This window comes from Megalobrama amblycephala, linkage group LG16 (assembly GCF_018812025.1).
Source record: "Megalobrama amblycephala isolate DHTTF-2021 linkage group LG16, ASM1881202v1, whole genome shotgun sequence".
In the NCBI taxonomy this organism is placed as follows: domain Eukaryota; kingdom Metazoa; phylum Chordata; class Actinopteri; order Cypriniformes; family Xenocyprididae; genus Megalobrama; species Megalobrama amblycephala.
The window spans coordinates 3,341,026-3,367,798 of record NC_063059.1 but is presented as its reverse complement, the minus strand read 5'-3'; the positions used below and the strand labels follow the sequence as shown (position 1 = coordinate 3,367,798).

The following is a 26,773-nucleotide window of genomic DNA, read 5'->3' as shown; positions in this document are numbered from 1 at the left end:
ATTCACAATTGCGGAAAAAAAAAATCAGAATTGAGACTTTATATTTCAATTCTGACATTATAACACAATTCTGACTTTAAATTACACAATTCTGAGAAAAGTCAGAATTGTGAGATAAAAAGTCACAATTACCCTTTTAATTTATTTAATTTTTTTTTTTTTTTTTAATATTATTTGGTTTATTTATTTATTTTTTTTAAACAAACTTCCATACTTATGAACTGGTTGGAGGGGAGGGGCTAAAACAATTGAGGACATGGTGATGTCGTCAGAAAAGGAAAGCATGTTTTTACATTTTGATGAAAGATTATAAAGATTTTTTTTTTTTTTTTTTTTTTTTTGGAGTAACATACACAGATGGTTTATACCGAATCATGCATGGAAAGACAGAGAATGTGTATTATGAAAATAAACAGGCTTAATTTCAATGTCATGTTGACTTTAAATATATGTTTCATCCAGAAGCTGATTGCATCCCTTCAGTCACTAAAACCAGATCAAATGGGTGAGCCAATGGATAAAAGGCCTGCATACAGACAAGATGACAAAAGAAAAACGGCCTCCATCAATATTCAGTAGTCGAACCCCTGAAATACATACAAAAACAGCCTGCAAGGTGCATTAGGACCTGTTCTGTGCTCTGGACACTCAAAAAGAGGAAGATACACTCACAAACGCACACACACAAGCCCTTTCACCTGCACAGCCTTTCATCTCTTTATTAGAGCTGTCAATTGTTTATCAAAAGCCGAGAGGGGACGGATCCACGGCCATGAATTTGAAAGCGCACACAGAAAGGTCCGTTTTAAAATGCATGACAGGTTAATGGTAAGTTAGAGAATCATTAGGCCGCGTTCATTCACATTTAAAACAGGCCCTCGCTTCAAATGACTAGGGAGCAGTCTTTATTTTGAGAGGTAATTCATATTGTAATTATATTTTCAATCACAGTTCATTAATTAAGACAAGTCCCACTCTGTAATCATGCATTTCATCTTCTCTGTGATTTGCGGGACAATCTCCAGCGTTAGCCGGAATTATAGGGCCGGAATAGCTCGTGCGTCCACTCCGAACACTGATTTATGCTAAGCAGACAAGGGAAAAGAGATGGAACGCTTCATGCTAACAGCACAAGCGCTCAGCTCACATGCACAGCATTGTATGCGTCAATCCTGATCCTTTAAATTGATTATTAAAAATGATGATTACTAATTTCAGAATGCAACATTTGCAAAACTATGATTCATTTTGGTTCTTTTTATAAATTACTGTACATTTTAATGCGAGTGTTGACTCAAATAACTCATAAAAATGTCACATTTTGAAACAATGAAAAAAAAAATGCAACTACATTTTTTAAAAATGTCAGTGTGTGTTTAAGGTTAAATACAAGAAGTGCTGCATCTGAAATCAAATACTTCCCTACTATACAGTACGCGAAAAACAGTACGCCAACAGAGTAGTATGTCCGAATACATACACTGTTAAAGGTGGCGTAGAACGTCTTTTCAAAAGATGTAATATAAGTCTAAGGTGTCTCCTGAATGTGTCTGTGAAGTTTCAGCTCAAAATACCCCATAGATTTTTTTTTATTCATTTTTTTAACTGCCTATTTTGGGGCATCATTAACTATGCACCGATTCAGGCTGTGGCCCCTTAAAATCTTGCGCTCTCCGCCCCCGAGCTCTCTACTATAATGCAGTGCATAAAAACAAAGTTCACACAGCTAATATAACCCTCAAAATGGATCTTTACAAAGTGTTCGTCATGCAGCATGTCTAATCGCGTAAGTACAGTGTTTATTTGGATGTTTACATTTGATTCTGAATGAGTTTGATGGTGCTCCGTGGCTAAAGCTAACATTACACACTGTTGGAGAGATTTATAAAGAATGAAGTTGTGTTTATGAATTATACAGACTGCAAGTGTTTAAAAATGAAAATAACGACGGCTCTTGTCTCCGTGAATACAGTAAGAAACGAAGGTAACTTTAACCACATTTAACAGTACATTAGCAACATGCTAACATAACATTTAGAAAGACAATTCACAAATATCACAAAAAATATCATGTTATCATGGATCATGTCAGTTATTATCGCTCCATCTGCCATTTTTCGCTATTGTTCTTGCTTGCTTACCTAGTCTGATGATTCAGCTGTGCACAGATCCAGACGTTAATACTGGCTGCCCTTGTGTAATGTCTTGAACATGAGCTGGCATATGCAAATATTAGGGTCATACATATTAATGATCCCGACTGTTACGTAACAGTCGGTGTTATGTTGAGATTCGCCTGTTCTTCTGAGGTCTTTTAAACAAATGAGATTTATATAAGAAGGAGGAAACAATGGAGTTTGAGACTCACTGTATGTCATTTCCATGTACTGAGCTCTTGTTATTTAACTATGGCAATATAAATTCAATTTTTAATTCTAGGGCACCTTTAAAAATAATTGTAATTTTACAGGTAATGGTCTGTATTTTTTTTTTACAGAATTTTCCCGTTTTGTCATTATACAATGAAATGCCTATTGTTTTGCAGATATTTGCATAGAATTGCTTAAATTTTTTGTTTGTTTTTTAAGGAAATTTTGTGTATTTTTACAGAATTTTGTGTAATTTTAAATAAAATGTTGATTAATATTTTTAAAATTTTTTCTGTAAAAATAGAAAAAAGGAAATGAATGTGTAACTACAGAAATCTGCACTCATTTAACATGTTTTTCTTACCATTTAAGATAATATGTTGGTTAAAGTGGGGTTTTTTTAAGGTTAAATAAAGCCCAAAGTATAGCGCACGTGACACGAATTTCATCACCAGAAGAGGTACTGTACACGCACCGCCAGATTTTTGTAACTGGTCACATTAATTAGTTTATCCACAAGGTGGCAACCGTGCCCTGGGGGCGTCGATTCACAAGGTAGTCAAAGAAAAACTGCATAAACAGAACAGAGCGGAACACATGCAAGCTACAGCGACAATGGAGGCCTACATAGATGAGAGATTGTGTGAAGAGGTTAGGAAGTACCATAATTTGTACAACTATAGTATGAAAAAATACAAAGATGTTTACATGGGGTGTAACTCATAGCGAGAGAATGCTCAAAACTACGCATGCATCGAATGCCTGTGTACTCGTAAGAGTCAAATGAAGTATACTTCTTAAGGCTTGCATTTGACCGCGCGTGTACACTAGCGTACCCAGGGCTTAACAGTATTTGTACATGCACTGTAAAAAATGATTGTGATTTTAACAGTAAAAGACTGTAAAAATGCTACGGTAAAAACTCTTACTTTGTTAACAGAACTATATACAGTGAATAACTGTAATATATTATATTTAATGTAATTTTACAGTAAAATACTCTTAAATGTACAGTTTTTGGAAGTGAAAAAGAAAATTAAAATTGAAAATTAAATTCCCACAACTCCCTGTGTGATACTTCACATTTGATATATTTTTTGTTGAAATAACTCTGTTTCTTCTTAGTTTTTCTAATCAGTTATATACATTAGGGCTTTACGTTATGTCTAATGTTCTTAAATTAATGTTTATTGCATTTTAGGGTTAAGATAGACGATGACATAGTCCATCGCCAGTGGCTGACAGACATCATGATGTTGAGCCGGATGAATTATAGACTAGATGTTTTACTCGAACTAAACCACTCGTTATTGTCCGGCTCCTGCGTCAGCATCACACACATGCGTCGTGCTGCTCACGTGATCAGCCTTGGCCAATAATGAGTCTGCATTCTGGAGCGTAGAACCTGGAAGCGCTGGACGTAAACAGCATAAGAGAATGACACAGAAGAGAAGATGTTGTTGAACAAAGTCATTATTTTTGTTTTGTTTTTGCGTACAAAAATTGTTCTCGTCGCTTCATAACATTAAGGTCACTGCAGTCCCGTCGACTATTTTAAGGATGTCTTTAGTACCTTTCTGGACCTTGACAGTGGCAATTACGTTGCTTTACATGGGGGATAAATAAAACCTCTCGGATTTCATCAATAATATCTTAATTTCAGTTCTGAAGATGAACGAAGGTCTTGCATGTTTAGAGGGTGAGTAATTAATTAATGACAGAATTTTCTTTTTTGGGTGAACTAACCCTTTAAATATACAACCAGTAGTCTCCCAGACATTACAGCTGGATTGATTACGGGCGGTACATTCGTTTGTTGTTGCTCTCCTTCTGTGAAGTACATGTTCCAAATTTGCCGACAAGCATTGTTACTCTATTTCCTTTAGGCTGACCACATTCACAACTACTCAAAAAACCTGCTTGATTAAAAAAAAGGAATGAAGCACAGACACATGCCAGCATAAAAACCTCATTGTATATGTCACAAAGCCCATTTCTCTGCAAGAGTAAACAATTCTTCAGCCTCACATGCCAGAGAGCTTTCAGCCACACGTCTGAGGTCCTCCTTCATTAAATATTTAGCGAGGGATGAGCGTTGGATTGGTCTAATGCTTCTGACATTTCGCACACGGTTTGATATTGGCATGTGCTGCGACCACGTCAGATAAAACAGTTATTCATCTTTATAAACGAGCCTGACCATGTAATTGCAGAACCATTCACAAAGGTATGAGGAATATCATGCATAGTATTCCATATTTCACCAACCACACCGGCCAATTACTACCAGACTGTTACCATGGAAATGTCATCAGCTAGTCATAAGTGGTGATGTACATTGATTGGTGAGAGAATGGATTTTTCAAAGCTCAATAAAGGCTCTGGTACAAGATGTTCATGGCCAGATTCTTTGAGAGGTGTATCTTTGAATCTTAGGGCTCCAAATTACTTCAAGTGAATGTACTTGTTCAACTTTACATGCAACAAACCACACTTGAACTTTCCAAATGCTCCCATTTGTGGCAAATCCAACAAGAGGGTCCCATTCAATCAAAGGGTTGAAACAAACAAGACATAAAGTGAAGCATTCAACTATTTAAAAAAAAAAAAAAAGCTGAGGCAGATCAATATTAACACACTAAATGAGCCCTTTGGTTTCAACGATGGGAGATTGAGACACAACATTAAAAAAATATGCAAAAGAAAGTCAGTGATATTGATGGGTTGATCAAATCATGTTTTCATTGCCTTTCGTGTTGACTTGCAAACGTTTATCAAAAGCAGTGCCCTACCTGAGACAAGTGAGACTGTGTCTTTCTCCCATGATACAACACTGACGTACTCCTCTACTGAGGCCGGGATAATGCACTTGAAGACGGCCGTATTCCCTCGCATGACTCTCTGATCGGCCACACGCACTGTGTACGGCTCCCGGAATACTGCGGTGTGGAGAAAACAAGCGTTTTTCACTCAGTGTCGTTCTTACAAATTCAAAATACTAACTCCAAGAATATGCACATCCTGATTTTGCCAAGTTAGACATATTTTGTTGATCCTGGAAGAACATTCCTGTCCAAAAATGTATTCCTAACCCCTAAACCTAACCCTATCCATAATTTATCCCTAAAATCAGTGGTGTAAAAGCACATAAACCTGGTTGTGAGCCTAAACTTGACATTAACTGTAAACTTGTCCATCAAATCTGATTGGTTGACTGAAATGTTGTTCCAGGATCAACATATACTCTATATACCCTAATTATATTCTGTTAAATAAATAAATAGCAATATACGAATATATTAGTAAATACAATAGTAAATGTGCAAAACAGGCAATAGGTTTCACTTTATTTTGTAACACATTTTTTGTTGACTACAGCCTCTTTCACACATACAGTCTTTACGGGTAAATTACTGGTAAACAAGGCCGTAACCATGTCTTGAACATTAGGGGGGACCTAATTTTTATTTTAATGAAATTTAAAAATTAAAGGATTAAAAGGGATTTAAGGGGATTAAAATGAAATAAGAACAGTAAAAGAAGTTTTTAGGTCTAATTAGCCTATAGCTTTGAAGCAGTCCGTTTAAACTCTTCGCAAATAATATTTTATTTAAAAATATGCACACGTTCACTGTTGTTTACGGAAGAGGATTAGGGCCAAGCAATAATAAAAAAATAAAACCATCTCGAGATTAAAGTTGTTAAATTTCGAGAAAAAAGTCGTTAAATTATGAGAACAAATTCGTAATTTAACGAATTTGTTCTCGTAATTTAACAACTTTTTTCTCATAATTTAATGAGTTTATTCTCAACTTTTTATCTCGACTTTTTTCTCGAAATTTAACGTCATTTTTCTCATAATTTAACGAATTTGTTCTCGTAATTTAACGACTTTTTTCTCGTAATTTAATGACTTTATTCTCAACATTTTATCTCGACTTTATTCTTGAAATTTAACGAGTTTTTTCTCGTAATTTAATGACTTTATTCTCAACATTTTATCTCGACCTTTTTCTCGAAATTTAACAAGTTTTTTTCTCGTAATTTAATGAGTTTATTTTCAACATTTTATCTCAACTTTTTTCTTGAAATTTACCGAGTTTTTTCTCGTAATTTAATGAGTTTATTCTCAACTATTTATCTCGACTTTTTTCTCGAAATTTAACGACATTTTTCTCATAATTTAACGAATTTGTTCTCGTAATTTAATGACTTTTTTCTCGTAATTTAATGAGTTTATTCTCAACATTTTATCTCGACTTTTTTCTCGAAATTTAACGAGTTTATTTCTTGAAATTTAACAAGTTTATTCTCAACATTTTATCTCGACTTTTTTCTTGAAATTTAACAACTTTTTTCTCGTAATTTAATGAGTTTATTCTCAACATTTTATCTCAACTTTTTTCTTGAAATTTAACGAGTTTTTTCTCGAAATTTAACAACTTTAATCTCGAGATGGTTTTATATTTTTATTATTGCTTGGCCCTAATCCTCTTCCATACTTGTTTGTATGTCTAATATGTCAAAAATTTATAAAGCGTCTCTTGTCTCGTCACATTCAGTTATGAATAACATCATATAAATGATAGTATATTTTCAATTCAAATTGGAGAAATTCATTTTAAAAAGTTGAGTAGTTTGTATCACTGTATGTTACTGTGGGTTGTTAAACATATCCATCGTAAAACAGTTGTCAAATTTTCAATGTTATTTATTATATCTTACCACGCATGCACGCTTTCACTGTAAAAACTAAAAGTGTCGCACTGGTGTTCACACTCGTTTTCAGTGAACAATAAGCCCCGCCTTCTTTGATCTGATTTGCCGTCATTTTGTCATTGACGAGCGCTGTTAGGACCAGCCTAAAAATGTAACTTTTTAAACTGTCTATCAACAAATGGAGTGGTGCATAATGAAGAGCAGCATTAAGAAATAGCAAATATTGGGGGGGGCACTTTGGCCATTTTCAATTATTGGGGAGGACTTGTCCCCCTCAGTGGCTACGGTGGTTATGACCCTGCAGGTAAGAGATCATTACACCTTGACAAAGGCTTTTTGCCGAAACGCTGGTGAATAAACTGTTTGCAAGTGAGTGTGCAGTCATATTTTTCATATACAAAGAGATCATGTGTGAACAGGACCTTTTCAAAAAATACTGGTAAATTGATTCATCAAAAACATCAAAATAAAGTGCTATCAAATAAAATGTGACACAATTTACTGTAAATATTTGTGCTATTTATATTTAAGAAAAAAAAATCAGGGCCTATTGCTAAATAGAACCTTAAAGGTCATGTGCTTCATATATAGAACCTTTTAGGACTTCCCATCATGGGATCATTTTATAGATTTAGTTTGAATGAATTCATTTAGTTTTAATTCATTTTTAATTTCAATGAAATGTTATGAATTAAACAGCTTGTAAACAAGAACACATTGAAATAACCCATTAAACATGAAAGTATTGTGCAATGAAGACATTTCTCCTTATCTAGAACCTTTTTGGCATTTTAAATTGAGTCAAGAACCCCAGGGTTCTATTTAGAACTCAGCTGAACCTTATTCTAAGAGTGTGGTTCGTTCAGTTGGCTGAAATGTACAAAAAACTAAATGACCCAAATTCCTGCATTGTCTTCTCCACACATGACTGACCTAAGCAAAAATTCATTAATATTTCAGTGTTTTTCATCTGTCTATCTCAGAGCTGTCACAGAAGCATAGCTCTATGAGCACTTTTAAACAATGTACTGTACTGTAGGAGATTTCACAAAACTCAAAGGGTGTTCAATTTTTTTTTTGGTAACACTTAATTAAGTTAATTAAGGTAATAAAGTCTCATTTGTTAACATTAGTTATTAACTAACATGAACTAACAATATATTTAGTTAAATAAAAAATTAAAATTAAAAAGTTAAAATTACAACATTATTCAATGTTTGTGAATGTAGATTTTCACAAATACAACTTTCGACTAATATAGTTAACTAATGAAACCTTATTGTAAAGTGTTAGTGATTATTTTGTTTGTACATAAGTATCAAGAATTAAATTAATGATAACAATAAAGCTATTATAATAGTAAAAAAGACATTTTTGTGTGTTTATGATTTTTACTGACCGGCCTTAATGTGTAGATCTTGGCTCCTGATCTTTCCTGATGGGTTTTCCGCTGTGCAGTAGTACGTATTGTCATTGATTAGGTTACTAAAGCTGGACGGCAGGAAGCCGTAGATCTGCAGCGTGCCGTTGGGGTGCACATGGCGGATGCCTGGGACATCGTAGATCTCCTCCCCGGTGGCGAGGTACCAGCGCAGCGTGGCGGGGGGCACGGCCGCGGCAGGACACGGCACCAGTGCCCCTGTGGTGCTGGAGAACACTACCTCTTGCAGAGATGCATTGACAAAATATAAGCTGGAACGTAGATCTTCACCGAAAACTGTCAAGGAAAAGACAGGACAGGAGTTAGCACTGAGCAAACTAGTTTTTTTAAACATTTTTTTATGGGGAAAATGTTTTCAGGACATGAAAAATTCATGTTTTTTTGTATTTTCAAATTAACATTTGAAATAAAACAGAAAATTGTATGAATGCACCTTTATTTGTTTGCTTTTTTCTTAGTTTAACAAATTAAAAAAATAAAACAATTAATAAAAATTTAACTTGGAAATTAATAAATTGGACTTAAATATACTATTAAGTGTAATGACTGTAAATTAATTGATAGTAAAAACATTTTAAGTTATATGAACTGAAATGTTTAAGTTCACAATACTTACATTTTTAAGGCAACCAGTTTCCTCAAAAATTTTAAGTAAATTCAACTTATCCAGGTTAACAGTGTACTGTATTTAAGTTATATAAGTTATACCAGTTTAGATTTTTAAATACTCACAAAATTATGATAAAATGGTTGATACAATTAATCGAGTAAGTTGAAAATACTTATCTACATATAATTGATTCAATTTATTATTATTTCTATTATTATAAACAGTATTTTTACTAAGAATTATAATAATTATTTTTAACCAAAAAAAGTTAAACAGAAATCAGCAAATGTACTGTAGCCAAAAATGCATAAAATGTCTAAAAATATGGTAACACTTCACAATAAGGTTTCATTTGTTAACTTTAATGTATTAACTAACAAAGAACAATACATTAGTTACAGTATTAATCTTTGTTAATGTTATTTAATAAAAAATCTGGTCGTTGTTCATGTTAGTTCACAGTGCATTAACTAATGTCATCAAATACAACATTTGATTTTAATAATGTATTAGTAAATGTTGAAATTAACATGAATTAAGATTAATAAATGCTGTAGAAGTGTTGTTCATTGTTAGTTCATGCTAACTAAAGTAATTAACGATGGTTAACTAATGAAACCTTGTTATCAAATATTCCAAAAAATTGAATTGGCAGTAAATATCGATGTAATATCATAATAAATATATGACATAAGTTCAAATGCATACAGTACATATATTAAAGGTCAACACTAAGACAAAGAAGAGAAAATCTGACATCACGTCACTAATCACAGCCAAAGAAAAGTTCAAGATGGATGACTTCCTGCTAATTGCTAAATCTTGCGTGTGTCTTGATGAAAATCTCTTCGACGCCGTGCCACAGGCCCTATCTGAGCGCCAATCTCCGTTTGGCAGTAAATGGCTCACCAGTGACAGCTGGCAGTGTTTTCCCTCGGGACGAAACATTTTAGCACTTCATAAATTTCTAACAAGGTTTCAAATTGCAGCAGGTTCAACCTTTTCTGAGGATCAGCGGGTTTCACTCACAAAGCAGAAGGTGCGCGCAGAAGAAGACGTGCGTTCATAAACACATGTGCGCCCACATGCTCAGATATTACACTCCAGTTGTTGGCACACTTGATGAGCAAACACCGACAAGCAAACAAACGGAACCCGCGAACAGGCGCTCGTAATGGTGATAATCTTTACTGTGGCAATCTGAGGCATATGGTATCATTCATCAAGTGGCACGCTGAAGCAACCATCTGTTAGAATGTCTTGTTTTGCCAGCGAGAGGCTTGGCGGAGCGTTTGTTCCGATATTAAAGAGCGTGAAAACATTCTGGCCTTTATGCAATAAGAATTTGCTCACTCACGCTGTTGTAAACCAAAGCAATCATTGTTGATCTTCATTCCAAGAGGACTTTCTGCTACCCAACGCAAGTGATTCAACACATTCTGCACTAATCAACTTGCACTTGATGAATTCATGTGGGTATGTCGGTTAATAGACAAGCGTCCGGCGCTGAAATAAATAAAGACCTGCTGATGTAATACAGATTTAAACTCCATGTGTGTCTGCTACAAATGAATAAATCCTAATTAAGATATTCAGACTGCAGAGAGTAACCAACAAATCTGGGATGCATTAAAGGTTGGACACCAGCAGAAAGGACTGACAGTCGAGTCACGATGCTCTTGTCATTTCCAATTTCTGAAGAAAAAACGTCTCATTAAAAGAATACAATTCTTGAGCAGGCTAGTTCAGGTTGTATGTAATGTAATGTGGTGGTGATTCAACAAATCTTCCCATGATATAATAAAATATTTATGAATTAATATTCACAATATTTGTTGATTATGAGTTAGTGTGTAATGTTGCTGTTTGATCATAAACAACATCTGCAAAGTTACGACGCTCAAAGTTCAATGCAAAGGAGATATTTTCTTTTACAGAAATCGCTTTTTCAGGACTACAACAAATGGCTGGTAGGGACTACAATGAGCTTCTTCCTGGGTTGGTGACATCACTAACCCTAAAATTTACATAAACCCCGCCCTCGAGAACACACAACAAAGGGGGCGGGGCCATGTTGGGCTGCTTTAGAGAAGAGGAAGAGTTGTTGTAGTAGAGTGTTGTTGACATGCCGCCAATTTACGCCGGACTGCTTCACAAACGAGGGTCAATTCAACACAAAAGATGAACATGACGGCACATGCTAGTGGATGAGTTGAATCAACTCCACAGCAACTACATAAATTTATCCACTAACCGTTCAGAAACGTCTAAAAGTTGTAACTTCTTCCTGAGTCTCTCCATCAGTGTCGACTCCGGTTTGAACAATGTAAGGCTGAACACCGTTACTGACAATCCTCATTTTGGCTGCGTGAGATTCTCCAGCTTTGTTGTTGTTGAGCTGTTAAAGCTCCGCCCTCTTCTGGAAAGGGGGCGGGGAGCAGCAGCTCATTTGCATTTAAAGGGACACACACAAAAACGGTGTCTCAATGTATTTAATATTTGTAATGTGTAAATAAAATATGTTAAAATATTGCTTTTTACTTGATGGTTACACCACTAAGCTGAAAAATTTTTTAAAAGTGGTATAAAAGTTTTTTTAAACCATATGAATACAAACAAGTCATTTCGTTGGCATGTCAAGGAGTATACAAGGACTTGGCATGCTTTAAAATTCACATTTAAAAAATGTTTTCTGTTTTCTGTTCTTTTTTTTAATTATTATTGTTAAAAGTGTTTTTCCATTCCACTGCGCATCTCTTCCAGGCATGTTTGCCCTCGCATCTTGCATCCTTTGCAGCGTCTCGCGCATGACGCAGAGTCCTAAAAACACGGTGCTCAAGTTAAAAAACTTTTAACAGCAAACATGCATTCTGTGTGAACCGGCCCTTATATGTCTACCCTTTGAGGATATTACCTTATGCCCTATATGGTTCAAAACAAATGAAATATTATTTCAATCCACGACATCTTAGTTTGAGCGTTGAGTTTGCTCTGAAAAGGTAGCCTTCTTAAAGCTTAGTTTTTTCCTTACAAATGAAGCATAAAATACCCAAAAGCAGAAGTCACATCAAACCCTTCATTTGCCACACATCTGAATTTACAAGAAAATAGCACTTTAATGCTCAACAACCCGGAGGAAAAATTCATAATTGTCATAATTTTTCATGAGATGAACCATAAAGACGAAAAAGTGACACTGTTTAATAATGTACTGTGTGCATTCATAATTAACCAAGGTTTTTCTCTCTTTGGGTACAGCTTTGGAAGAAAAACTGCACTCTATTCAATATTAAACTGCTCTCTCATCTGAAGGTCTGTACATCAAACACATCTACCCATCCTTTTATTTGGGCTGGGAGAGTGATTGGGATGGCAGCTGACTCTAATGCACTGGCCTTGCTTTGCCTGTAGGCCTTTAATGTCATGTCACCTGAGGCGTGGGCTGAACCTGATGGAAAGTGGCTAACAACAAGCCAAGGTGACTTTAGTAGGGCATTTCAGAAACACGCACACAACTTGCATGAATTTTTATTCCACATACTACAATAAGATATACATTTGTGCGTACACACATGCATACTCAAACTGAGATGCTCAAATATTGATTTATTTTGCAATGTGTACAGACGGGTTTGGAGGTACTGTTTGATTTTTGATTAACTTTTGCTGCAGTGGTTACCTGACTGTCTTTATGAAAGATTCATTGAATTATTCACTCAACTAAATCACTGACTTAGGGCTGGGAGATATGACCAAAATCTTATATCACGATATGAGTAATTTTATATCACAATAACGATATATACACATCACAATATATATTTATTTTTGATTTAAATAAGATTTTTATGATATCAAAATTTTCCATATCATTGAAATTTCATAATTATCATTAATTTCAATATAATTAAATACAAAATAAAATTAATACTAGCCTAAAAAACTCTCAATCTTACTGAATACAAATAAACTGTGATAAAGAAAGAGCAAAGAAGACAAACTACAATAGAACAGATGAAATAGACCTACATGAAAACATTTAAAACACTAGAAAATGTATTAAGTAATCAACGGTATAAAAAAAACAATGCATAGTTACAAAAGCAAGCAGTGAGAGATTTTCTCTCTTTTTTGTTGTTTGATTAGCATTAATAATGACAGCAGGTAAATTTGGATGCTATCCCTTTAAGACTGACTGCACCGATCCATTAACTCGAGCCTTGCCTTTCTCAACTCTACCTTCACTTAAGACATAAATGGCTCTGTTTACTTGCAAATACGTGGTCACTTTGGCACATAGGTATGTGTATTTAACCGTTCAAGCCCAATTAGGCATCAAAAAGCACTCAGTTCAGTCCTCACACGCTCTATGAGCAGCGGCTTCATGTCGCGCGTCTCTCTGACGGCGCTGAGAAACAGTCTCTTTCAGAGAGCGCGTGCATATGCTGAAATGAGTCGTCCTTCACTGCTAATTGCACTTAAATGGTTTAAAACCACTTGTTTTTAAACCGTAATGTTTTTAAAACTCATGCAAACTATAAGCTTTCGTGACGGCGCAGCATAGCAACCTCACGCGTCAGAGACGATCGTCCAAAATCTCTTATCAGTTGACAAATTTCTACCAGCTAATCGTGTCTACCAGTATATCGCTCACCCCTACTTATTGTGCTTTAATACACTTTAACATCGAGCACATCTCTAATTCGCCTTCTGAGAGAGGCAGGTTTCATGCGCGCACTTTGGCAGTGTGCCAGTCAGCACGAGCGCTGCACCGAGTTCCTTTTCAGGATATATTCAGCTTATAACTCTGTTAACATCAAGCACGTCCCGCTCTTTATATTCTCCTTCATGCATTTCATCACTCTGAAGCGTCAGTAGTGCAATATATTTACATACTACGATATATACGATATAGCAAAATCTCTAACGATAGACATTTAATTTCGTGGTAACGATATATATCGTCATATCGCACAGCCCTACACTGACTGATTAAGGAACAGAACACCTGAATGTGTATTGATAAAGGGACAAAGAAGATTTATGAATTGAAGAATCTAAGAGCTTTCTGCCATACTGACAGCATGCTAAAAAGAATCGTCTTTGAGAGCACCAGGCGATGAGCTTTATGCCAAAGGCAAAGACTACCAGTCAGAATCTAGAGGCTTCAAAGAGAATATCCACTCGTTGTTTAAACCCAAATTCCCTTAAGTTGCCAAAATCTACTCAAATTTCTGAATGGAAACCTCCACACTTACATGCCTGGTTTCACAGACAAGGCTTAAAACTAAAGGCTCGTTCACACCAAGAACGATAACTAAAAAGATAACGATAAAGATATAGTTCTTAAAATATAAATATAAAAGAATAGCACTGTCCACACCACAGCTATAACGATAACGTTATAGAGGAACAATATCGTTGGGATCACTTTCAGAACGATTTTTTTCCAGTTATTGTACTATAAAACACTGACAGCCAATCAGAATCATTCATTTAAGGGCTCACACATTTAAAATGGCAGCCGACATTGCGGAGAAGTTAATCGCCATGGTCCAGAAAAAAACACCACTGTTTGACAAGTCAAACCCCCTTTTCAAGAACACTTTAAAGGGGGTCTAATGTTATTTCATGCATTCTGACTTATTTACACTGTTAAAGAGTAGGATTTTCATGCTAAACATGGCAAAGTTTCAAAACACGAGTTGGACGTATGACGGAGTATTTCTGTGCCAAAAATACTCTTCCAAATCCTCATAAACTTCATGGTAGTTTTTTCGCGTATGGGGCTGTGTGACATCATAAAGGTCGGAATTCCTTGTACGGGCACTTCTCCGGGAAGTGCGCGCCCATCAAAACGTGTTCGGCTTTACAGAAGTCGTCGGCAGCGCTGCACAGGTCACAGGACTTCACGAAATCAACAATGTCACCAAAGAAGTGTGTTTTTGGTTGTGAGGGAAAGATAACCTTGCTTCCCAAAGAACCCAGCGTTAAGTGGAGCTGAGAGTTTTGTGCTCACGCATTACATTGATGCGCTCTCGATATTTGTTATTAAAATAACCATAGAAACTGATAGTTTCAATCACTTTTTTATTGGGTAAAATGAATGAAGAATATCTTGTGTTTTCTGTGGCTGCTCGAGCCCTCATGATCTGCGCTTATGGTCTTATAAATAAGGCCCAGTTCCACGCTGGATTTACAGATTGTTTGAAACTGAAAGATGGAGCGGTCACAGCGATAATGAACCCGGTCACGGTCATCCACTGCTTCAAATGTCTGTTTTTTTGGCAATAGGTGCCTAAGTGCATATAATGTAAACAACACGAACGTAGTGAATTCATAAATTCATTATTCATCATTCACTTTACGCTATGTTCATTATAGTGATTCAGAAGTTATCCAGGGATAATGCGATGGTGTATTGTGTGTGTTTAAACACAGTTGTTTAGCTGACCATTGATAGTTTGCAGACAATCGCTACGCAAAAGCTGCATGTGCTCGTCACTCTTTAGCTCCGCTCACACGGCACGCCTCCAGGCGCTCGGCTGTTTTCGGAAAGACTCAGTACAGCGTATGTATCTTTTATAAATATGATAAAACTAAAGACTTTTTGTAGATATGAAGGATGCACTATTACTCTATAGATACTCAAGATAAACATGAGATTGGCAGAAACTGTGTGTGATACCCCCCCTTTAAAGAAAATAGACATATAGAAAACAATCAGTCATACCCTTCGGAATAAATGGTATTAACGATGAGATCATTATGTCAGGCTAGCAAACAGTGTAATAAAATGACCTCAGGTATCAAGCACTAGTCTCAACAACATTGTCTTTCTTCCTTTGAAGTTGCAGTGAAAAAGACTAGGTGTTGTTTTTATTCCAGTATATTGACTTTGTCAGCTAAATTCACTGTTAGATCATATCGATTACACTAGCTATTCACTCGAAACATAGCTTGCTGAGGACATCTGCTGGTTAAAGCTGTGTAAATGCAACAAGAATATGTCGTACACACTTTGAAACCGCAGCACGTGAGCTTAGAATAAACAGACCGTTATCATTCATTAAAGTCTCTCCATCAGTGTCGACTCCGGTTTGAACAATGTAAGGCTGAACACCGTTACTGACAATCCTCATTTTGGCTGCGTGAGATTCTCCAGCTTTGTTGTTGTTGAGCTGTTAAAGCTCCGCCCTCTTCTGGAAAGGGGGCGGGAGCAGCAGCTCATTTGCATTTAAAGGAACACACACAAAAATGGCATGTTTTTGCTCACACCCAAATAGGGGCAAATTTGACAAGCTATAATAAATGATCTGTGGGGTATTTTGAGCTGAAACTTCACAGACACATTCTGGGGACACCAGAGACTTAGAGTATATTACATATTGTAAAAAAGGGCATTATAGAACACCTTTAAATTAATTACGCTTTACACAAGCTAGTTGTTTTCATTACTACTAGAGCTTACCAGGTTATGCGGATTACACAAAGCAATCTGCTTTTTTATTTTAATATTAAACAGCAAGAACAAACTACGCAAAAAGTGCACTTAGTGTGCAAATTCACTTGATTATACCTGTGCCTATCACAAAAACAGGAACATTATGATTTGCTCCAGCTTTGATGATTTATTTTGTGGAATACTCATATGTTTTGACAAAAAGATTTAAAAACTAAAAACTAAGCATTTAAGATAAGATGTGAGAGTCACAAAAAAAATCAAACATGTTTTCTAGTAGGCAGTTTCATTTGAATCGCTCACTCACCTCAGATAACATAACATATAACACTCACTAGCTTTTAAAACTGTGTAGTTTTTTTTCTTTTTCTTCCAGTAACAAGTGAATTGGTTCATCATAAATGGCTCTCTCTCATATCTAGCATTGGTAAGGCTGATTTAATCTAGTGAGTCAGTTGGTCCTAAATGATCCTCGCTCATTTGAATCGGTTCGTTCTGTACAGCATCAGAAAGTCTGATTCATTCAAGAGAACTAATGTTTTATAAACATCTCTATCTCTTATATTTGGAGCTTACTTTGGCTATAGATATAGATGAAATATAAATCATTGAAGCATTAGTTGGACAAAAGAACAATTACACATTTATTTAAAAACACAAGAGGCAGAAATCTAGTCTCTGACTCAAATTTAGGGTGACCAGTCAATCACAGACAAAAGCATTTATCATCTTCAACTGTCTAATCAGCCATCCCAAACAGCTTTCAGGGCCACTGATGCATTTGATCTGAGCAATGGTGCGATCAATGCTGATGAGGCAAACACTAACACCACAAACAAACCAACATATCTATGACTGTCGAGCACCATTCCAACCTGCCATTAACAAAAACTGATTTTGATTTACTACCTAGTTTTCATTAAAACAAATGACAACAATATTCTAAAACATCAAAATATCTAACTCAAAAATCAAAATTTGCCCCCCAAATCAAAATGCTTCTCGCCCTGTGCGCATGTGAAGAATAATATTTTGGTGTTGTCAACGGTCAATTATAATACTTTAGTTCTTTTTTTTTTTTTCCACACGGCAATTCATAGTTTTCAGTCATGTGACTGGTGCGGAGATCTGGAGGGCAAAACATCCATATAGCTGCAGCACAGGCCCGTCAATTTTTCATCTGTTTCAAGTCACGAATAGTTAGATCATCTCTCAAAAGTAAAAAAAAACAAACAAAAAAAATAGATAAATAAATAAAAACTAAGATATGTGACCAAACGGCAAGTTTTGAGCATTTGTGATCCATATCCAGCACCTGCCGCAGTATTTCAATCACTGAAAACAGCAAGACATTCTCAAATGCCTAATATGAAGCATTAGTGTCACCATCGGTGGCCTGCGCACGCAGAGGATCCCCCAGTTCTTGGCTAATTTTCAGTCAGACTTGTAAATTCAGTTCACTGGAGAGTCATTCCGAATGGATCACTGAATCAGTTGACTCGAGAACAGCTGCAATACGATCAGTCCAATTTGAGAATGAACAGTTTGATGTGATTTGCGAACCGATTTAACAGGATGATTGAAAATAATCAGTTTGTGCACTGATCAGACACTGCTTTTGCGTCTCGGAGCACATGTCAATTTCTTCATGTTTTATGAAATGTAGTGGAGTAAAAGTAAAAGTTGCTCAAAATAAAAATACTTGAGTAAAGTACAGATAATTGAAAAATGTACTTAAGTAGCCCACTCTAACAAAGTAAAAAGACTTGGTTACTGTCCACCACTAAATTCAATAAACACATTATTGATGATGCATTCTATATACAGGCAAGCAGAAGAGCCCAGAATATGAACGCAACTCGCTAAAGTTTTCTTTACAATGTCTTTCTATGGGAAAACTGCTTAACATGAAACTTTGCATGCTGTGTTAATATTCTGGGTTTATCTGCACATAGTATGTTTTATTAATAAGGTGTTTAGTGAATTTGGTTCTCCAGTGTTATTGTTTTCCCCAATCCTTTTCCTGGAGATCTACCTTCCAGCAAAGTTGATCTCTAACTCTAATCAAACACAACTGAATGCGTTAATCTTCAGGAGAACTTGATAATTACAAACAGGTGTGTTGAATCAGGATTGGATCTGATCTCTGCAGGTAGGGAGATCTCCAGGAACAGGATTGGGCACCCACCTTAGGGAGTGTTCACACTTGTAGTTCGGTTCTCTTTGGTTGTTTTGGTCCGAACCAAAAAAAGAAAATGATTCATTTAGGCTACGTTCACACTGTCAATCTGATTATTTGTGTATCTGATTGGAATCCGATCTAAAATTATTGACTGTCCACACTGTGTATTACAACTCTTCAGATCCGATTTGTGTGTCCATGTCGCTCTTTCGTTTTCCAGAATATCTGCATGGGTTTCTATTGCATTGACGTTGCGCTGGTAGACATACACCTAAAACAACAACAACCGCAACATGAGGGGTTTGCAATACAGATGCTGTCTTATTGTGTAGCCGCTGCGCTGGACTACTGCGTTTTATGAGGAAGCGTCAGAAACACGAGGCTGGTATGTGTGGCTTTATTCAGTGCCGTCGTCTCCACCGCTCTCAAAACATCTCTCCGTTATATTGTCATTTTCTGCTCGTCCGGCACTTTGCAACAGCACAACCTTTTTTGCAGTGACCTTTTTTGCAGCGACTGTCTCCTAAAGGAGACCCGATTCCTGGGGGGACTCGATTTCACACCGCACCGTTTCATGGGTGAGACGCTGCAAAAGACGTGAGACACGAGTGCAACAGCCAAACAATAAAAAAAACCTGTAAAGAACTACTACTGTATGTTTGATATTTCATATCTGCATGATGGTGACAGGCTGAAATGTGCTGTTATTTTCTGTTTTTACAAAGCATTGGCTGTTAATAATAGCCTTTTACTGGTGTTATTCATTACTATTACTTTTTGGCTAAGAAATGTAGCATTTTTATATTATTTCTGAGTATATGGATGTGTTTAAGATAAGTTTGTACAACATTTGCCTTCATATTTCATGTATATTTTCTGCAAAGATATTTAAAGTCATTGTTGATGACTTCAGGTGTGACAAGTTAAACATAAAAAAAAAAAAAAATCGAAATCATGAATCGGTTCTGAAAAAAAATGGAGGATTTATTTTTTTGCCATATCGCCCAGCCCTAGTTCCCACCCTACTGGTTGTGCCAGGTCTAGTGCAGGGACGGCACTGTGTGCCCTGGACAGGATCGTGGGATATCTGCTTCACAATGACAGGCTCTGTCAGGGGCCTGGGGTAATTAAGGCTGCACTCAGAACAGCGCCTGGGGGGCTTTGGGTTTGTGGAGCAGAGGGGGGAGATGGGACGCGACAAGGTGCCGAAGGGAGCGGCTGGGGACGGGCGTCGCGGACCGAGGACAAGGTAGGGGTGAGCGGGACAGGGTTTTTGCCACTGTGAGTATGCACTTCTCTCCTACAACCCCCACAGGCTTTAGCACTCGCAGCACTTGCCAAATGACTGTCTCCCAATTTGCTTTCATGAATATTAAGCAGGACATGACAGACGAGAAAAGGCCTGCCGTCTGCTCGCCTGTGATATGTGCAGACAGATCGGCTCTCTGATGTCGGCGAAGGGTAAAGCGCGCCGAGTGTGGCCCTGCGGTGCGCCTCTGATTCCCGTTGTCATGTTTTAAACGAGCGAACGTGAGCGGCTCGTTAAGAGCCGACTTGGCAGCAGGCTGAGATCGGAAAACGAAAGCGCTGCTGACTTTAATGTCTGAATTTGCCCAGCTGATGGCACGAACGAGGCTGTTAGTCAGGCAATTTCAATCTAAGCACTTCCACATTCAAAAACTTCTAAATCTATTATGGCAAGTCACTTAGCCGAGTACAGCGAGATAATATTTATCAACGATCGTGTCAGGTCGGATCTCTGGAGCTGCAGCTGAAGGCTACTGACTGGCATCTCTTAATTCCATAAGTAATTAACAATTATCAAATTCATTTAACCTACACACTACGTTACACACCCAATCCGTTTCAAGCCTTTCTTAGAGCATGAACAGATGACAAACACAACTGCTTCAATACATTTTAATTAATTCTAATAAGCACTGTATATCAAGAAGCTACAACAATTAGCTACTGCCACATTTCATCACTTTAGATTTTACAACTAGACTCGAGGTGTTTATCGGCGAGATTTGCCACTCTTTCAGAAACATGAAGTTGGGCGCTTTCTTTTCCCTGTAGTGACACTTGCAATGTGTTTGTGTCCTTTTTCACATATGAAGTGGATTTGATGTAATATTTGTCAAACACACAGATGTTTCAGAGGTTTTCATGTAGCAGCAGAAACACTTTTCATTCAATGCTTGATGTACTGTTTAGCACAGCGCATGGATATACAAGAATAAAGTTCAACATTAGAATATACTATGCAAATATCAATAAAGTGGATCAGTTTATCAGTTCCATTTTTGTAAACGTGACAAAATATTACATTAAGGTTACATGAAAAAGTTAATTTGATAAAAACAGATTTTTTAGCAACAAAAATATGTTCTAAGAATGTTCTGGGTAAAAAATATTGATTTCTCGATTTTAATTGATTCTCATTTTAATTGATTCTTAAATCCCTAGAATCGATTAGTCTATCCTGTTTTCAGTTGATGAATAAACGGAACATTGTAGCGTGCCTTCCATACATTAAATCACAATAAGTTTTGTGCTTTGTTACATTTGATATGAAACAAGGTCTCAGATTTCAAATTCTGTCCATTTTATTACGACATTTTGGCACTCTTTAATGTGGCGTGACAGATCGCTGTATCGCCTCAGTTCAAGAGAAGCGGCAGCGCGAAGCGAACGTAAACTGATCATCTCCTCCGCTTTTATACCAGCTACAGCGCGAAATAAACATGAATGAACATCTGAAGGTATGTTACAAGATACAGTACAACTTACTGTAATCTGTAATATGTTTCATGTAATAGCTCAATCAGTGTTTCAACCGCGGAAAGACGTCAATAAAACATCACGCAACGTCACATTTACCATATTCAGTGACCATAATCTCGTTAGTCAGCTAGAAAAATGAATTCTAGAGAGGAGCATTTTGCTAAATATATGCACCATGTTACATATTCATTATAATTTTTAATGTTCTTAAATATTTAATGCATGTTTGAAAAAATCCGTCGAGTTTTTAAGGTAACTACGTTACTGGAAAAACATTTCTCAATAACTTTAAAACAACCTTCCCAGAATATTAGCCAAAGTTACGAGAATGTTCCCTGTTAGCTGGGAAGGCGTCAGAATAAACACGAAACAAACATGTTAATTGTAACATCTGGCCAATCCAGCCAATCATGAAACAGCTGTGTTGTCATCAGACGGCGCCGTCTCAAATCGCATGCATTGCTTCAAGTTTTTATGCCGGCATGCATTGCTTCAATGCCGCATTTAGTCAAACACACCTTCAGCCCAATTCCGTTCACTTGTCGCGTAAAACATCTGGCTAGCTCCAATCTGATTGGCTGGCTTTTTGATATGTTTGGCGCATTTAAAGATCTCACAAGTACTGTACCAGTATTTTGGTTCCACAAAATCTGATTTGTGTAAAAATATCAGATCTGATATTTAATTGGGTCTCATCTCTGATTAGATATCAAATACTCTTTGATGATCAGTGTAGCTTCAAAGACCACATTGCAAAGACAGCAAGTGTAACCCCTCCTGTTCGAACCACCCACTCTAAGTGTGACTCGAACCCAGGTCTGCTGGCATGGGAGTCGGGGCTAAAACCCGAAGTCCCTAGAGTGCCTCAAGATCAGGGGAGTGAGGTTTACACTCACAGCTCTTACTGTCCTACGTCCATTACACAAGGTCATTCAGATTTGCATTGCACAACATCAGAAAGCTCTGTCTGTGGGATCCTCAACCAGGCCCTTGTCATTTCTAGACTGGACTATTGCAATGCTTTACTGGCCGGACCTCCAGCATGTGCAATCAAACCTCAACAGTTGATACAAAACGAGCAGCAGCATGGCTGGTCTTCAACCAGCCCACAAGAGAGCCCACGTCACACCTTCTTTTATTTCTCTTCACTGGATCATCATCAAGTTCAAAACATTGATGCTTGAATACAGAACAGCCACAGGCTCTGCACCCTACTACCTTCACTCCAGCGAATAAGCAGCACCTCACAGAAAGACAAAACGCTTTCCAGAACATTCACGTTCACTGTTCCTCACTGGTGGCATGATCTTCCTTCCTCAGACAGCCAAATCCCATACTATATTTAAGAAATATCTAGATTATTATTAATATTATTTCTGTGCTTTCACTATTTCTTATTACTCTCTCATGTGAAGCACTTCTGATGTTATAATAATTAAACAATAAACATTTATTAAATTGCTTATTAATAAATGTTCACCTTTTGATTGTTTTTCTGATTTTGTGTGTCTGATTTTTAATTTCCAACCAATTTTGGGTTTGTTTTAAGCAAGCAATACAGTAATTTTTAAACAATAGTTGAGTTAAATAAAACTACCCAGCAGGCAAAGATTTAACCCAACCACTGGGTTAAAACAACCCAATCGCTGGGTTTGTCCATTTTCAACCCAACTTGGGTTGTTTTTAACCCAGTGTTTTTTAGAGTGTAGGATGAATTGCTTTGTTGCATTAGTCATTTGTAAGTTGCCTTGGATAAAAGCGCCTGCTAAATGAATACATTTAAATGCAGATACTGTATAAATCTGAATAAGGCCTAACAGTGTGGATTCAGCCTAAAGAGATGTTCACATTAAAGTCGGCATGAAATAAAAAATCATCTATTTTCTAAATGTTATAGATCTTATTGTGAACGATTAATCCGTGCATATGTTTAATCAAAATGTCATAACTGGACCTTCCGATGAAAACGACAAACTTCTCGTATGCAGGACTCCAATCATTTAGTCTGCTCAAACCCCGTCTCTGCAAGCTCACGTTCATCTGCCTCCACTTTTCAGTAAAAAACGCCCACATCTGAAAAACCAATGAACAACTGATGCAAGTCCCTGCCCTACATTGTTTTCTTTTTTGATAATCCATTACACTCAGATGTACACCACAATATGGAAGAAAAGGTCTTCAATATTCCATGACTATAAGAGCGATTGGCAGCAACCAGACATTATTCATTTTCAATGAGAGTTTTCAAATCCAGAGAGACAAATGACAACGACATTGACAAAGTTTGGATAAAACCCCACAACTACCAATGAGAGCACAGAATGTGATCCACATGATACAGTTGGATACGGCAGCAAAATAGGAACTTCTAGCTCCAGGTTAGTTCAAATTTCTAGCTATCCTGAAGCTATCCTTGCTTATCTAGTTCAGGTGCATTTAGTTAGAATTGAAGCTATGCCTATGAAATAATTTATACTAATTGCTTGTGGAGAGACAGAAATTCTTTCTTGTTTTCTGTAAAAAACTGCTTCGACTAGTCTTACAAGCTAGTCTTTCAATTTTTATTTCTTTAAGACGGGTCATAACGTTTTTAGTCAAGGTAGATTGGTCTAATTCGAATGTGAAAAGTAAAACTGGCTAACTGTAACTGGTCAGACTAGTTCTCATCCAAATTTGTGTACTTTTATGCTGTTTTGTAGTAAGTAGTGAAAGTAGTTAGTGTTGTCAAAAGTACCGACTTTTAGTCGAAATTTTGAAAATGTGATGATACCAGCACTTCCCCCTAGCATTTTGAGCGCTGTGAGTGGATTCTAAGTTAATCACCTCTGATTGGCCATTGTGTTCATGCACTCAACAGATACGTCTGTGATTGGCTACAATGATCAACGCTTCAAAAACATGTTATCAGCGGATTCGTCTATCAACGGATCCCTAATTTATTCGCCGATAGACGGATCTGCAGATAGATGCCTGCTTTCAAACGCTCCCATAAGCACTCGCTGAAGAGCGTCAAAGATGTCTATTTACAACATGTTTTTGAAGCGTTGATCATTGTAGCCAATCACAGACATATCTGTTGAGCTCATAAACACAATGGCCAATCAGAGGTGTTTACGAATCCACTCAACAACACTCAAAATGCTGGGGGAAATGCTGGTATCGTCACATTTTTAAAATTTCAGTACCAACTTGGTACTGCTATCAGGGGCTATCAGACTCTGATGTTGAATGACAAAATAACCCTATAAAATTCACAAACTACAGGGTTAAGTGCGTCATTTGGGACACAACTATAGTCTTAACATAGTGGCTATATTAATGCAACTGGCCCAAGACCACGTTGCTAGTCATAGATCCAACCCAATCTTGCGAGAAAGCATAATTATTTTACAAAGTTGCAATTTTGTATGATGTAGGAAAATAAAATAAGCCTGCACCCCAAAACCTAACCCTCAGCAGGTCGTAAAACTGTGCTGTATGTTCGGAAACGTACAAATTCGTACAATTGCATTTCAACAACCGAAATGCAAAAAAATTATGAATTGTCATTAAACTATGTTGCACAACCTGGCGACACAGTAGAAAGGTCTGAAGAAAAGAAAGAAACGGTAAAAAATTTAATTTGAAACAAATTCACTGGCCAAACCATTACTTTTATCAGAAATGTACTGAGGGAAAACCATGTATAGTGATAATCGCAGTTATATCACCTGATAATACCACAATACTTTTATATATATATATATATATATATATATATATATATACCATGGTAAATGTCCAAAAAGCCATAGTAGGTCTGAAGGAAAAACACAAAAACGTGTCGTGGTATCATGAATAGTAGTTTTCTGTACAAACGATCCTCTGAATGTTATCTGGTTAATGTTAGCTGATTAGCACGATGTTAGCTATATTTCTTCTCAAGTTTTAAGAAAATGTGTCTAATCAATAAAATCTGACTTCTAATCTTGGCGCTTCCTAAATAAGAGTCTGTTATTGGACAGGGGCAGAGGGAATAAAAATTAGGGGATACAAGAGCTCTTCAGTGGGAAGTCAAAACTCCTGTGTCAACATACAGAGAAGCCTCTATCTAATGACTGAAAGGAAAGACTATGAGACCGGTGTCCAGAGAGGCCGTCCTGCCTTGACGGTTCATAATGATGTAGAGCATCTTTACAAACAAGCATCCTGCCTTCATTAGAGCCAGCGAGAGGTTCAACAAGAACCCTCATTGTGGTCAGCACAACTCCGGATAGTGGCTGTTTTCCCTCCTTGGCACGTAAAGCTGTTCTGGGTTCAGTAAAAGACTTCCTCTGTGTTGTCTTTATCATGGTGCAGGTGTCTGTTTCAATAGCATCTGTACACATCCGTCTATTTGAGCTCGCAAAGGCTAATGCCCAGCTCGGTTAGCTGTGTGCGCTAGTCAACGATGCCAAACATCCCAGTCCACATCTCAGTACACCTGGTCATTACTGAGGTCCTATATGAGACAATATGGCATTATCTCTAGAATACAAATGCTTTATAATGATTAATGACATCAGTGACACTGATGCTAATTTACTGACAGATGTGGATCTACACCAGACTCAAATTCAGTCTAGAGGGTATAGTATGCGAAAACAGTGTGCAATAATCTTTCAATCAGTAGTGTGCTACATTGTTACATCATATGCCTTAATAATTTGCTTAATTTTGTAAGTGGTGTTCTGTTATTTCGGAAATAAAAACGGAAATTCTTACTGCATTTGGCAGCCCAATCAAAGAAAAAATAAATAAATAAATAAAAATAAGAAATGGTTGATATATCTTAGTTTATTTGTCACACTTTAAATGGAAGGTCAAGCTAGGCACAATGCATTGTGGGATAGTATCCAGCACATCATGGTCTGTTGAATATTTCACATTTTAGCAAATGTAGTATCTCATTATCTCATATTTTGTTGATCCTGGAACAACATTCCTGTCTGAAAATTTAGTCTTAACCTTATCCCTACCCCTAAACCTAATCCTACCCATAACTTATCCCTAAAATCAGAGGGGAAAGATAGGTGAATAACATTGATGTAGAAGCACCTGACCCTGGTTGCAAGCCTAAACTTGACATAAACGGTAAACTTGTCCGTCAAATCTGATTGGTTGATTGGAACGTTGTTCCAGGATCAACAAAGATGTTGATCCAGGAACATGTCTTACTTGGCAA

The 26,773-nt window shown here is 36.8% G+C and overlaps 1 protein-coding gene across 2 annotated transcripts in view; it reads right to left on the bottom strand.

Annotated features, from left to right (window-relative positions):
- The window catches only part of dscamb (Down syndrome cell adhesion molecule b), a 226,346-nt gene that overhangs the window by 159,488 nt on the left and 40,085 nt on the right, over positions 1-26,773 (bottom strand). For both annotated transcript variants that reach the window (XM_048160359.1, XM_048160358.1), the window contains exons 2-3: positions 8,488-8,805; positions 5,162-5,308 (exon numbers count right to left, since the gene is read on the bottom strand). In XM_048160359.1, coding sequence (XP_048016316.1) covers positions 5,162-5,264 — 103 coding nt within the window. In that variant the 5' untranslated portion in view covers positions 5,265-5,308; positions 8,488-8,805. The remainder of the gene's footprint in view (positions 1-5,161; positions 5,309-8,487; positions 8,806-26,773) is intronic.